Raw genomic sequence first — 15,119 nt, 5'->3', positions numbered from 1 at the left:
CCCCCCCCCCCCCAAAAAAAAAAAGAGAAAATATCCGAAATTAGAAAATATCCGAATCACTCTTCATTTTTAAAAGCTTCTTCAAAAGACAAGTTCTTCCCACTTTCTCCCTCCTCGAAACATCCTTGCTTGTAGTCACAACGCCAAACTAGCATCCCATCTAGAACTAAGTGCAGCAGTTGTTATAGGAGTATGAGCTAAAACATCTACCAACATTCCTTCACGCGCGGGCATCCCCGCAACCCTCAAGCTTGATCTGAGCACTGCGCCGGCTGTCTTTGATAGTCCTTAAGGTGAGTCGCAATCACCAATTTAAATCTGGTGCTTACTGGTTCAGGAGCCCATGGATAGTGAAGTTTGAACATCTAGAAGGTCGCATTGGTTGAACACGCAAAGTAGTTAATGGAGTTGATCAATGGATAGGAGGGGGTAGCTTTCCTTAGAATAACAAGACCTTCTGGGAGGTTCACTTGTAACCACAAGACAAAGAAAGAGATGTTTTTGTGAATTGTGAGGACCTTCTTCAAGTCTTGAATGATAATGTTTGCATTCTTTGAGTCTTGGCAAACAATACAAGCAATGCAGGACTATCTAGGTAATATTGGTAATTCAACAACACGCTTTTGAACTTGTCAACAAATCATCCAGCTGGTTATGTTATGAGACCAGGCAGCATGAGAAGCAACCATCATGTACAAACTCTTTCGTAGTTTGATCATCTAGCCTATATGTCAAGTCTGCTGACCCGACTTTTAGTGAGAAGTAGGTCATGTTCACCTTGACTATGTTTCTCCTACTTGTGACTTATCATTTCAATGAAATGGATTCAAAATTCATGAACAAAACGATCTCTCCCAAAAATAGGAAAAGAGAAAATATTACATTTTTCTCTAGAATGTTGTCATGCGTACTTCTAGTTTTGAAAGGGATAAATTGGTTGATTAGGAAGCGTTAAACAACTGCTTGACATGTGAATCGAACAATAGCTTTGGAAACAATGAGCGATGAACACGTTATTCTGCACAATATGATCCTCTTCAGTCTTCAGTCTTCAGTATATATTTGTGTAGCAAAATCAGCCTGAGAAGCATTACAAATGATGAACAATACCTACCCTACCATGGTATCCAAATTACCAAACCTGTCTAACACCTTGTGCTTAAATACTCGTGGTGAAAATCAAAACAACCTTTCCATGCAACAGAACTCTCGACCTCTGTAATTACATGGCTCCATCAAGGTGTAATGCAGTTGGAAAGGTGGTAAAAGCAAGGCAAGAGTTAAACACTGGTGATAAAAGTTGTGGTAATTGCAGGTGGAGTTGGAGTGTACACAACCATATCATCAGTCCAGTTTGTTTCTCCCCAATGCTTCAGCATGTTCTTCCAAGAACACACATTGTCTACACATCTTTTCAATCGCCCGTCTTTGATTTTGATCTTCCAATGTCCATCAGTGAAGTTCGCTTTCTCGGCTTCCCTTCTGTCCCATTCCAGCTGTGCCTTCTGCTTTGTCCTTAAAAAACAAAACTGTTGCAGCAGCTCAGGCATTGCATCATGAATCTTCCACCAACTTGCATGAGCAACATCACTTGCAAACTCTTGAAATATATCTGAGTTCCAGTTACAGTCGTAGTCGCGAAAGCATAACCATGGCTTCAGTCCTAGGTAGTGGAGGACATAAAGGACTGGAGGATCGGCTCCAAAGAGCCAGGTCTTCTTCTGCTTCATCTCCTCCTCATCACCGTGCCAGAAATGTTTCAAGAAATTCATGTGTCTAGGTATTCTATGCCACCATGTAAAAATTTCATTCAAGTAGCCTTGGTCACCACCATTGTAGGAAACTATCTCATTAATGTGATCCATAAGAATGTTAAATGTGCAATTTGAAGGTTCTATAACCATCACACCGGAGTTAAAAAGTGTGGCATCATTCCCTGTGGCAGAAATTTCTGGCATTGAAAATAAGATATCAATGTTCCTTAGTATAAGCAAATCAGCATCAATGAAAATGATCTTATCATATTCTGTCAGCTGCCACAACCGGAACTTGCTGTAGTTCCATTCGTTGTATGCATCTTTCTCAGCTTTCGGGTTCCTGATCCTTTGAATAGTCTTTACTATCCACCCTGCTGCCTGTAGTCCACTCCTATGATAACCACTAATGGTTTCATCAACAAGTATCACAAGGTCTCGAGTGGACCCTGCCATTCGAATGCTTTGTGCAGCAGATATGGCTCCACAAACATAAACATCAGCTGAATGGAGAATAGTTGCATATGCTTCTCGGCGTGCATTGCCAGAGTAGATCAGCCCTGTTGTCGAGAGTTTATATTATCTTTTATCAGTAGCTAATAAAATGAAATATGCTGATATTTTAACATCTAAAATGGAGCTCATCATATCAGCATCACAAATGCACCAACATAATCACTACATTGTCCCCAACTTAACAACCTAATATAGAGCCACCTAGCGTGGCATAGTGAAAATACAAATGCACTAACATGATCACTATAGATTCGAGGCTGAAGAGTTTATATAAATGATGCACTGGGACTGACCTTTGCCTCTGAAAGGAAGTGCAAGTTCACATGAACCTACAGGAAGCTGCACATTTTCTCTAAGCACATTGAGGTCTGGCTTATATAACCACACATTCCCCTCGCACGCCACAAGCTCTTTACATTTGAACAGATTTGGAATAGGGAAGCAGTTAGTGACGAAAAGCACATGCACATGGCGATACCCTTTAGAAGATGCTGCAAGTCCAGCAGCAGCAAGCTGCAAGTGCAACCGAGCAACATCTCTAGACCAATTTGCTAGCTCTTTCCGACAAGGAAGTTTAACAGCTATGAGGTCAAGCCGTCTGCTAAGTGGTTTGAGCTTTGGCAGAGTTGGGCAAAGTGGAAGTCCATCTTCTTCCTCCTCATCTATCCATTCTGGATATAAGGACTCCCAAGTTACATTCTTTGCAGCGTAGTCTAGTTGCAGAACAACATTTACTTCTTCAGGAACAATCCGATTCCACTCTTTTATTTCGCTTGTGTTGAAGTTTAATAGGCCAATTCCTTGATACTTTTTACTGTCAGTCAGCCTCCCCATTACTTTCTCGACATCATCCCAGTTAATGTCTGAATTTGATTCATAACGAGAATCCGAACCACCCCATATCCACCTGTTTACAAAACTTGACATGTCATAACATGTTCACAGATTCTAAACAATTTTAGTAAGCTGCACTAGGCAAGTATCATAAGCAAGAATGATGAGAATACAATACGTACTGAGGAACAGAACGTGTTGGAAGGTTATTGTTGTAAACTTCTGGAGAGTATAGGAGTGTTACAAAAGTACCACAAATGCCGATTAGCAGGATTAGTCTCAACAAAGGAAGCTTGTATCTTGAACTTCTTTCTTGGATGGATAAATTGAAAGGATTCTCTGTATTGTTTGATTTACTTTTTTGTACTCTTCTTCGGTATATATCTTCACTGAACAATGTATACATTCAAGAACATATCAGTGAAGAACGAAGCAAATTCTAGAGCGGAAACTCTAAGATAAAAAAAGAGGTAAGTATCAGCCTTTCATCTTTTATTATTTGAACTCCTAGTACATGTTTACTACCGAGATTCTGCTTATGGGGTTTAGTGAGAAGAAATTTGAACTTGGAAGGCACTCAGAATAGCCATGAGAAAATGCCGGCAGGCAGTTCACTTGTAAGCAAGTCTTCAAGTGGGTAGGCTTTTTCTCATATATAAGATAAAAAGGATCTTAAAGTCACCACCAATTACACAGACAAGCATATGAAAGTATATGTAAACAGTTTCATTCTCTGAGTTGATTTCAAATGATGTCATGTTCTCAGTTTAAATTATAAGCAATGAGCCTAACATGGTTTGGCATCAAATTGTACTACATGGCAAACATTGCTGATCTGGGTTATGCAGTACTATTAAGCATATAACAGGAGAATAATTACATGGCATTAAAATGAAACTCACAATGATGCAGATAGCCGGTGCCTAGCTTCAACAGCACGCGGGGAAGTACCCATTGCTCCTCTCATATTGACTGGTTAACAGCAACCAGAAGGGGATTTCTGCATCTAATTTTCCAACAATGGATGAAACAAACTTTGAGTAAATACAAATGGAGAAAACCAAACTACATTAATGTATACAAAGCATGTGTACAGAAGAACAGACTTGACATGTTTTGAGAGATGCCAATCACCTTATATAAAAAGCATGAAGCTAGGAACAAGCATCATGAAAACAATGCTTAGTGATAAAACACCATCATATAAGCAACGCATGAATCAGTGTAAACAATGCATGAATCAATATATTTGCAACCAAAGAGAAAAGCACAGAGAGAGTAGAACATACCAGGAGAATAGCAGATTGAGAAGATAGAGTAAGGGATGCAGCAGCTTAATAAGCAAGAAGAGTCAATATAGAACAAAGTAACGTCTGTTTTAATTTTCAGAGGAACTATTCAGTTCCCCATTTCTGTTTCTGGACTTTTTCTGTCACCAACCTTGTAATTTTTATTTATTTTCCCCCCTAAATATTGATGTTCTGGCATATCCCACCTACAAGGTACACCCTTCTCTTTTCCTTATCTAAATGAAGCCTTTCTATTTCTTACATAATGAAAATTCTGCAACTATAGGCCAACCTTCTTTCTAATTAACAACTTTTATCTAATTCTCTACAACATGATAATAATTTTTGGTCTGGAAACTTTATTCTGAAGTATAACATTTAAAGACTTAGCTTTACCTAAAACTTGAAAGCTATAGAAGTACAATCGAAAGGTTGACATTGAAAGCCTATGGTCTACCTAGAACGAACATTAAGAAAATGATCAAATTCGAATAAATTCAACTGGGTGCTGGAAGTGTCTGTCTTGTCATCTCATTCTAATCTTTAGCCTTAAGCATGCTTATTATGAAAGGATGATGCAGCATTAAACTTGCTTAACATTCTGATCAAGTTAAAATTAATTTTCTAATTAACCTAACAGAATAAATTTTCTAATTGACTTGATAAATTTAAAAGCACCAACGTTAGATTCGCAGTCTAGTTCAACCAATGACATGATTCAAATTGATCATAAGTAAAACCTTTAGGTGGTTCATATTTTTGTAAATAGATAAATAAGAAACTAACCATCACTTTCTGAAAAGGAGATATACTGAAATTATAGTGATTGTCATTATAATAAGTAGTTGTAAGAGATTAGGTTAACTAGGCCACTATGTTGGATTGGTTGAGAGATGTGGATTTTGGATTTTGAGTAAAGGAGTACTAGTATATCCACAATTCTAAAGGGATGATTCTTATAGGTTTGTTCTTTAGGTGAGTAGAACACATCTTCACTCGCTCTCTTACAATTAAGTGTTGTTGATAGTCTTTGGTTTGAGGAGCCTCCTGATTTTATTCGGGATGTGCTTTACGAGAATATATGTGGTTTATCTCATGTAGCACGGGGTTTAGGTTTTTTTTTTGAATAGAGGGCTTGTGCGGCTACCCTCAAACCTTAATAAATGAAGATGTCGAATACAAGGGGGGACATAAAACCTGAATTTCTGATTACAAAGATTTGAAATAATATCATAAATCCTTACAAACAAGTACTCAACGAGGCACCAACTAGAAAAGAGCGCGTTGATGGCTACTCTATTTGCTTTAATGTAGCGGTGACGTACCGGAAATACAACTCGACTATTACGAAGCATATGTACCAATTGAACAGCTTTCCCACTATGCTACCGCCGAAAAATAGATCCGATGACACTTAGTTTCACCCTGCCACTAGGCAGCAACGAACATTTGACAAAGTAAGAAACTCACTGCCTACCTAGAGCAGACAAGACACAAAGAGTGCACACACGGACACGAAGCCCGACATCTCCTACACAACTGATGTAGGAACTTATTAACTTAAACACACAACATAAACTAAAGAAAACCAAAATAATAAACACACATAGGATTGGGCCCAAAAGAGAAGCGCAAACCCAAACTTTATTGCACAAGGAGGAAACCGCCGCTTGCGCCACCCCTCTTTCTCAGTCGGGTCATCACCGTCAATGGCACATCAATGGAGCCGCTCCATGACTTCGCCATCCCACATCGCCCTAGTTCGAACCCCCACAGCACCACACATATCGACTCCAATCTCGTCAGATATGTGCCTCCATGGACTCGCCGCCACCAGACCTTCTGCAAGCCGATGACACGTGCACTCCTTGACGTTAACCTTGTGAACCAAAAGCCAAACCTCAGCCGACCACTTCTCCTCCTCCTCACAACCACACACTCTCCCAACCCTATATCAGGCTATGGGATCGGTGGACACTAGACAACTCAAAACCAAATAGTGCCCGTCTGACGACGGCAAGAGCGCCCCACCGGACAGGGCGCGACGCCAAGGTCTTTTATCTCGCGCGGCTAGGGTTGTTTCTCTCGCGAGACGTTCGAGAGAGAAGTCATTTGTATGGAGTTCAGGTTCTTTGTCCCCCTCCCCCCCCAGGTTGCATAATCTATCTTTATCTAATAACACTTGCAGCACCTAGTTATTGCTAGGTGTTCTGCCTTAAAAATAAAATTAACACATCTTTTTTATTTATTTTTTACATCCAACATTTTAGGTTTTTTATAAACATCAAGTAGATAATCAAGACATCGTATTTGAGTAGGACTTTGCATCAGTATCTTGCTTTGGGTGCTCATGTCTTCCTCACTAAGGAGTGGACAGACATGCTGGTAAATTCATGGTGGCTCCTCCTTTCATCTTAACTAAATTTTGCTAAATTCGCCTACCTACACTTCAATTCTTAAATGAGTTGTAATTTACGATCTTTAAAATGGTGGAGATGCCAATATAAAGACATGAAGTTTTTAAGTTTCAATTAGTTTAACAAATAACATATTTGTTAAGTGGCCCCTTCTTTTTTATCAAGATAAAATTATTTGCTCTAATGGAAAGAATGCCATACAGTTATGGTGAGGATTGTTTTGTGGTGAAGGAAGGAAACTTTCACTAAAACCAAGAAGGAAACTCCCAAGTCTCCTACTTAAACTGCAAACCCTATGGTGCAAAATGTATAAACGTGCAAAGTCAGATGGCTCATTTTGGAAGATGATATCTGGTATAGGAAGGCGAGTTGGTTGCTACTGGTAAAGTGGTAAGTGATAACTGATAACCAAGCTTCATTCTTAATCAAAGCAGCATATAAGAAGTCATAAGTTTTAGGGATGGAAGGACATTTTAGCTGTTTACGGAGAGAGGTTTGGCATTGCATATCAACGTACTACACGTAAAAGATTACAGAAGCTGTATATATACGTATAATCATGGCAAGGCACTTTGATAGTTACAGATCTTATCACGCATGAAAGCTTGCAACTCTTGCTAGCTATGATGATGGAGTAGTGCACCTATCGCTACGTATCTCCGTCACTCCACCTCTCATGCATTTTGTATATCTACATATAAATATATCTGCTACTTTTGAATCGGTTAGATATGTGTAATGTGTATGTATATTAACTGTAGTAGAAGCAAAGCCACCGGCCGAGAGAGAAAAGACAGGTCAATGCATATCTGGTATCTCTACCAGTAGCTGTTTCTAACCTTTCACTTTCTATTCAGGAGCATGTTATGAATGATTAGTATAACCATTGTCCCAGTCCCAGAAGTCTTTAAAACCATGCACTGGAGATTTAACTTGAAGCCATTTCATGCAGATAGAGCACGCTTGAGTGAAACGTCACGAGTTCCGACTTTGGTTCATAATAAAGACACCTAGATATGTGACTGATACGGGTTTCCCATCTCGGTCGAGGGCAAGGCTAATGGGTTTCCTTGCAAGTCCATATTAGTGCAAGTTTTGCCTAAATCCGATGAATAAATCTGATAGGTCTCAGTCTCACTGAAGTGAGTATTTCAGATCGTCCGTCTTAGAGGTTGGAACGCTGTTACGCGTCGAAAATGATTAGTCTATCCCAAAGTTACACTAAAATGTTTTACAGTTCAAATTATAAGATGGAATCGAGGAATATAACTTTGGGATTCCTCTTCTAGTTCTGTTTCATACATGATTACCAATAATAAAAAACAACATACAGTTCAATACAGAAATGCATAAACAGAGGGACCTGGGATGTATGAAACATCCTAGACAGTCCATTAGACGGTTAGAGTATGCAGAAAAAGTCTCTTGATGCCATGAAAGGACAAATAGAAAGCTGAAATAAAATTTTCCATTGAAACCTGTATTACAGAATGATGATCCTTAACTTATGCAAGGAAAATGTTTCCTTGCCAGCTCTAACTCTCATGGCCACATAATGAGCCAGCTCTACAATTCTACATTAAGTTACAATGAATGGTTTAATGGAAGAACTAAGAGAAAAAAAAAAACCAACCAAAAGCAAGGGATCTAAGGCCAAAATTAGCCAGTGAGTTGCCAATATCAATATTGATATGTTAAACAAAATGTTGAGTAGGGTATTCATGCTCATATCCATTATAATCATAATATAACCTCTCTCCTTTAGCAATATCACGAGTAGCAACCAATAAGACCCGGCATTCATCATTGACACTGTATCTCACACATTTACAATTCTGTTTCTTCTTACCCTCCCTGTACCAATTATGATACATTTTCAGCATAACAGATTCAAACATGACAAGCATTTGAAAGGAATAAAATGGGTGTGGTTTTATTATACGTTATCCCTAAAAAACTAATGCAAGAAGGCGTAAGTAATAGGTTGCATGGACTTACAGGGAATGGTTGTTGATTCCATTGATAAATCGAGCAATGTTTCCACGTTTATCAGGGCAGATGACAAGACTCTTAGATGGATTGTGTGCTAAGAGAAGGGTCATCATGCTGTCACAGTCATCATTTTCCCGATGCTTAATGTAGTCAACATCACCCGTATATTCAGCAATTAAAGTGAGATCCTTAATGAGCTCATCAGCCTCTACTGTAAAACTACATAAAAGAACTCAACAGAATCATACTCGATATGCAGATATCATCACTTAATCACTGCAACGCACGAGAATCAAAGATAAAGTTACCCTTCACATGCATCGAAAACGACTGTGAGAGGAGGGCATTCTCCTCTCTTACACATGGCTCTGCAGTTTTCCAACGTCTCAGTATCTTCTTTGGAAAGAATCTATTAGAAGAGTACCATTACTTACACAAATGATGAAAAGCATAAATAAGGGTTGGCAACCAAAGAAAATAGATTGAGACTGGTTCAAAACCTGCATTCCACCATCTTCAAACTTGGACTGGTTTGCAGATCTAGGAGCCATGCCGGGCATGTATGTGAGATCATCACTGAATTCCATGCGCAATGCTGTCAAAGCAGATGCAAGGGAACCCATTTGTTTTAGCCTTTGAGCAGGATCCTCTGATGGGATAAATGGCAATAATCTTCTTCTTCTCTTCTGCATAACTAATGATCCTGAACGTCTCCGTCGCTTAGGAGCATCTAACAACCAAGCAGACAAAGGAATTAATTTAGGAATAACTGTGTGATGCAAGTAGATGAGTAATAGGAAACAATCGTATCACCCTTTATGTATTTTATATCAATCAAAAAGCAAGTACTAAACTAAATGAGGATGACCTCCAAAAGCATTAGTAGCATGATCATATAACATGATACTGGATAAAACAATCTTTGTTGATAGACACAAAAACTCTGGACAACCAAGCAGTTGGACAATTGATTTTAAGAAATTTGATGTGAACACTAGTAAACTTGTAATGTTTCCAATAAAGGCTGCGACAATCTTTTGGAGGTAGCAGCATGGTCAGAGGGAAAAAAGAAGACCAATAAATTATTTATGTATATACAACAGCAAAGTGTTGTAGTTTCTCATAAAGGATACCATCCCGAGTAGAGATGTTACATTGTTTCCAAGATAAAGAGTATAAGCACTGAGGCAAACAGTTGGCTGAGTTTCAGTTATTGGGATGCATAGTTGAAGTGTATACCATGATAAGTTTTCTAAACATATATTGCTGACAGTTTACAGTGAGCTAAGCTTACAACTCACAACAGCTCTAAGTACCATACATGTTAACAATTTTTTTTTCTCTCTGGAACGATATTCATTCATATGATAACTGATTTTTTCATAATTACACTTGTACTATATCTATCTTTACACATACTCCTACTTACCAGAATAAATGACGAACCCATCAAGGTCCTACTTTTTCCATTACAGAGTGCAATGATCTATATTCTAAGAAACCAGTGTTATATAATTGTCAAAATGGGAGTTTGAAATGCCTTGATTGTGAGTTTTCACAAATTAAGGTTCAGAAGATCTAGTGCTCTTTGTTTCTAACCGTTTCCCTTCAATCTACTGCTGAACAGTTTGATCCCAAGTAATTATGCTGTTCTAATCCTAAATTTCTCTGTATATAAGATATAGTGAAATTTGATCAAATTACCAAAATTTCTTACTGTTGCTGAAATTTGCAGGGATGATTCCTAACAGAAATCAAACATAAACAGGTTGGATCATTGGACCACCTTGTGTGGACCCTAATAATGGCATTCCTTTTAGATCTTTTAAAGTGGGATCCTTCTTACTCTTTGTTACCACTATTGAATCCAAAACATTTTGATGCACCTCAGGTGTTATTCTTTATACAAATTGTTCCAAGTTATGTGTATGAGTCTATACTCAACCAGTGTTTATTCTTTGAACATTAATTGTTACTCTTTTACTATTTAGAATATGCCATATTTAATCCTTTGTGAAAAACTGTCATACTTAATCACCCATATCCTATATGTGCTTCATTGTTAGCAGCAAGGTTGGTCTTAATTCCCAGCTTATGTAACCGCACCAATGGTGTGGCATCTTCAGCCCGCTCACTATTGAGTGGCAACTATTGATTAAAGTAGGTGAAACTTTAATCAATGACAAAACACAAGCCTAATGGAGAGTCAATTCCGGACAGTATCATGTACAATTGAATCCTACATCACCAATTTTTTGCAATGGAAATAAATTTCAGATGAAATTAAGTTCCTTTTAATCTTTTATACATCAGCACCTCATCAAAGGGCTTATCGACGACAACAATTTGCTCATTGAATGCGCATGAGTTGAGGAAACTTTAGCTAGTCAATATAGAACTATAGAAGAGAACTGCTCTGCGGATTTTTGCATTTTAGTTTGACATCTGTTATGCCATGATGCCTATGCCAAAGTTTCACCCTCTCATATCAGGCATAACTAGCATAATTACCAAAAAACTTATAGCCTAAATTGTTTAATGCTATACTCAGATAAAACTTTTGATTACAACTATTTTTAATGCACTGTTCACGAGCATCATAAAAGTAACAACATATATGAAGTTCATAAAGCATAAGTTCCAGTTGAAAGCCCAGCAAGACAAGGTTGGGGCCAATTATACACATTTCTTGCAAAATATTTATTAATACGTTGGTCAAGTGGAGTTCTTGTTAGAACATCAACTTGCAATTCTGATGAGAGCATAAGATTACTAATTATTTCGGAAAGACTCTCCATTTGATGAATCAAGATTGCCACTATGACATAGTAAGGATTAATGATAGCCGGAAGCTATTTGAAACCAATGCACATTCAAAAAACAAAAGCACCCCAAAAGTCAAAACATTGTGCACTCAGAAAATGGACATTATGTGTAAAACCAATCTACATACAGGAAATGAAACCATCCTGAAATCTACCAATTTTCTTAAAAGAATTAGACTGAGGAAGCCATCACTAGTAAACCAGAAAGCTTATCAATGTTCTTGACAACACTCTACACTCATTCTTATATCAATGTCCTATCCTCCGATTTTGATTTCTCTTCCGCTCTCTATCATTTCCTTTATATTCTAATCCACCTTCGTAATCCCTTAAATTAGTTCACAAAGCCACGAACGGATCAAAACTCAGACAATGAGAAGCAACATTATCACCATAATGCACCAAAAATTTTACCTTGAGGAGAAGCACATTTGTCCTTGTGTTCATCACCACCACATTTCTGAATCCGAAAGAAATCGATGATCTTCTTCTGCGAAAAACCTAGAACAAAACAAGGCGAATTTCGTCACGTTTCACACAACACCTCCAGTCCCAACCAATTCAAACTCAGATAACCAACAAAGCAAAGCCGGCATTGCCATCCCTACTTCTTACTCTTCGGTGTCCGGAGCACCTAGGGCAGAGCCACGGCCCAATCGGAAGAATGGCGACGATCGGCCGGAGACATTTCATGTGGAAGCCTCTATCGCATTTGTCGCAGAGCAGCAGCTCCTCTGCTCGGTCGCCGGAGCCGCATTGCTCGCACCGGACGTCGCTGTAATCGGTTCTCTCCACGACGGAGAATCGCGCCGTCTCCATTATCTCCGACAGCAGCTTGAACTTCTTCGGCGGCGGGGACTGGGGCGGGGAGCGGTGGCGGCGGGGCGCGGAGGTCCGGCGGTTGAAGCGGATGAGGCGCTGAGCTGGGCCCGGCGCCGAGGAGGAGGTGGTGGCGGGAGGCATTGGGGGAGGGGTAGAATTGGGATTTTGGGGCGAATGTGATTCGTTGTTGCAGAAGGAACAGAAATGGTGGGAGCTTTTGGGAAAGGAGGAAGGAAGGAGGGGTTTGGGTGGTGACGTGGAGGGAGGTGATTGGGTGGAGCCAGTATGAGACGGAGGAGAGTTGGTGTCGGAGTTTTCCACATTTGTAGCCGTTTGAAGTGGAATGACGGAAATAGGTTTGACGGGGCCGGCTCACCGAGTATTTCGAATCCCATAGGAACTTATTTTTGGTAATTTTAATTTAATTGTATCTAAAATTGTTAGTCCGAAATTAAATGTCAGTGGAGAACCCAGATTTTCTCAAATAGAATGTTGTGGTGAGGATTGTTTATACGGTGAAATGAAATGAATTCGAGTCATTTTGAAATGATGTTACTTAACTTGATTAGCTAAACCATCATTCATTAGCTAAACCATCATTCATTCGAGAAGCAACTATTTATCACGAATAGCTTCAATGTTTCATATTAGTGTAATATAAGAACAAATCGAAAATTACGAATTTGTGGATACAACTAATACTAGATCTTTCTAAATCTATGCTTCCATTTTAGTTAGGGGATCCCTAATTCCCCTACATGGCCACCACCCACATATTTACATACATCAACATATTAAATGATGGTGCGTGACGATAAACTTGTGAAAATTAATTATCAATTTCGCATCATGAACTTTGGTTATATATATTTTTTATCGATCAATAATTGACTTCCCACGGTACCGATACAAAGCCAAACTTGATTATTGTCGCAAACCACGCAATTGCAAGTTATATCGAGTTTATGAGATAAATTGATACTAGCAGTCTAGTACCAAAGCATACCGCCGGAAACTTAGTCATCGTGGCAAACCACAACCTATTACCATTTTAGCAACTATGTGTCAATGAGATGGTTCAGATACGGCTATGCAGCTATCACCTAATTAGAATCGAACTGAGCATTCTATTCCTTTTGAGAAAAAAAAAGACATTCAACTCCGAACTTAATTTCATGTATATCGACTTCCTGTAAGAAAGTAGACACTGTAGACTAGCTTGTGTGCTCAACTTAATCTCAAATCAGTCAATCTTTAGATCGAACTAGCCTACTTGATGCATCATTAGTTCTACGGTTTTACTACATTAATCATTATAAATTCCTCCTATGGTACCTGAAGTATGCTCAATTGGACAGTTTGGTACCTGATGTATTAAAGAGGACAACTTGGTACCTCATGTTCTTCTCTGTTTTCCCCCTTGGTACTTCCGTCACTATTTTCGTTAAAACTGACCACGTGCTACTCACATGCTATTATTTCCAAGGACACTTTCGTAACTATCACACCAAACTTCCCTCCATAAATCAGGATTTCCCTCCTTTTTAGCACTACACTACAAAATAAAAAGTACAAAATCAATGGAAAATTTTCAACGAGAATATGCAACTGGTAAGTAATTGAATTACTGTAAATTCACATTCAAATCTATCGGCAAACTATTTGATAATGATATAAAGATTAGCAATTAGCCTGAAAGTCATTCCATACACATATATATATAGCTGCAAATGTCTCAATTTACAGCATAAAATCCAAAATAACCTAGTGCATGGAGCAGGTTTGATTCCAAAACACCATTTCTAACTCTTAAAACAAGGCATTAATCTAACAAAACACCAATATCTCACGTACATGCCTTCATAGAATAAGTTCTTAAACATATATGACACTTAGGTCTTTCCAGATGAATCAATAGGTTGACTTGAGGATGAGTGATTAAACTGGAAAATAGTTGTGGGAATGGCTGGTTGAGATGACGCATGCAAGGACTTTGAAGGTGCACTTTCAAACGTCACTGATTTTGATCCAGATGCTTCACCAATTACCTTACTTGTTCTCCTAGCCTGTAACAACAAATTATCTCAATAATAAATCCAACATGGTAATTGTTCAAACTGGAACACAACATTAGTAATATAGTAACTATTCATTAGTAATATACCTGTTTCTTTGCAGTAGCTACTTGGTTGGATTTGACATTAATGCTTACATCATTATTCCCTTGATTCTGAACCTTCACATTCATAGTGTTATTTCCTTGATTACTCACATTGACTCTAATACTTGCTCGTTCTGCTTCTAGCTCCTTCTACAAAATGTGGTGAAAGTTAGAAACCTATGAATCATTACTTTATAAATAATAATAATAAAAATAAAGAAACATTGTCATATGAGTACCTTGCGAATGGGACAAGTTCTAATGTTATGCCTTGGATCCTTGCAACACTTGCACGTTCCACCAACATAAACTACCCTGTGTAGTTTATTGGATGTTGTAGTTGTTGGGTTGGTTGTCCCTCCACTAGCTGGTATATCCTCCCCTACTTCCTTTGTCCTAACCTTTTTCGGCCTCCCTGGCATTCGTCTAAATAGTGGAGGTTGAATGGGATGATCCACCATTTTCCACAAGTCTACTCCGGGAACTGGATTGATAGGATATGCATATGC

At 38.6% G+C, this 15,119-nt stretch overlaps 2 protein-coding genes across 2 annotated transcripts; both read right to left on the bottom strand.

Moving 5' to 3' along the window:
- Nucleotides 1-1,057: 1,057 nt before the first annotated feature.
- Nucleotides 1,058-4,108, bottom strand: LOC126794782 (UDP-glucuronate:xylan alpha-glucuronosyltransferase 1). The gene is made up of 4 exons (XM_050521563.1): nt 4,007-4,108; nt 3,287-3,493; nt 2,564-3,177; nt 1,058-2,314 (listed from the first exon to the last, which is right to left on the bottom strand). Exons 1-4 carry the CDS (start codon nt 4,069-4,071, stop codon nt 1,281-1,283), a joined length of 1,920 nt encoding a protein of 639 aa, XP_050377520.1. The 5' UTR covers nt 4,072-4,108; the 3' UTR covers nt 1,058-1,280.
- Nucleotides 4,109-8,268: 4,160 nt separating this feature from the next.
- Nucleotides 8,269-12,653, bottom strand: LOC126794819 (probable Histone-lysine N-methyltransferase ATXR5). Its single transcript, XM_050521602.1, has 6 exons — nt 12,236-12,653; nt 12,042-12,128; nt 9,303-9,532; nt 9,111-9,211; nt 8,809-9,021; nt 8,269-8,664 (listed from the first exon to the last, which is right to left on the bottom strand). Exons 1-6 carry the CDS (start codon nt 12,588-12,590, stop codon nt 8,505-8,507), a joined length of 1,146 nt encoding a protein of 381 aa, XP_050377559.1. The 5' UTR covers nt 12,591-12,653; the 3' UTR covers nt 8,269-8,504.
- Between the last annotated feature and the right edge of the window lie 2,466 nt (nt 12,654-15,119).

Source organism: Argentina anserina, chromosome 1 (genome assembly GCF_933775445.1).
Source record: "Argentina anserina chromosome 1, drPotAnse1.1, whole genome shotgun sequence".
NCBI lineage: Eukaryota > Viridiplantae > Streptophyta > Magnoliopsida > Rosales > Rosaceae > Argentina > Argentina anserina.
The sequence above is the reverse complement of the archived record's forward strand: the minus strand, read 5'-3'. Positions and strand labels throughout refer to the sequence as shown.

Excerpts from the sequence above, each read along its gene's own strand:
- LOC126794782 (XM_050521563.1), bottom strand. The coding sequence starts at position 4,071 with ATGAGAGGAGCAATGGGTACTTCCCCGCGTGCTGTTGAAGCTAGGCAC. Across the intron at positions 3,178-3,286 it reads CCAACACGTTCTGTTCCTCA|GTGGATATGGGGTGGTTCGG; the intron begins GTACGTATTGTA and ends TTTTGTAAACAG. Across the intron at positions 2,315-2,563 it reads ACTTCCTTTCAGAGGCAAAG|GGCTGATCTACTCTGGCAAT; the intron begins GTCAGTCCCAGT and ends TCTCGACAACAG.
- LOC126794819 (XM_050521602.1), bottom strand. The coding sequence starts at position 12,590 with ATGCCTCCCGCCACCACCTCCTCCTCGGCGCCGGGCCCAGCTCAGCGC. Across the intron at positions 9,533-12,041 it reads CAAATGTGCTTCTCCTCAAG|ATGCTCCTAAGCGACGGAGA; the intron begins GTAAAATTTTTG and ends CTTGGTTGTTAG. Across the intron at positions 9,022-9,110 it reads GTTTTCGATGCATGTGAAGG|TTTTACAGTAGAGGCTGATG; the intron begins GTAACTTTATCT and ends TCTTTTATGTAG.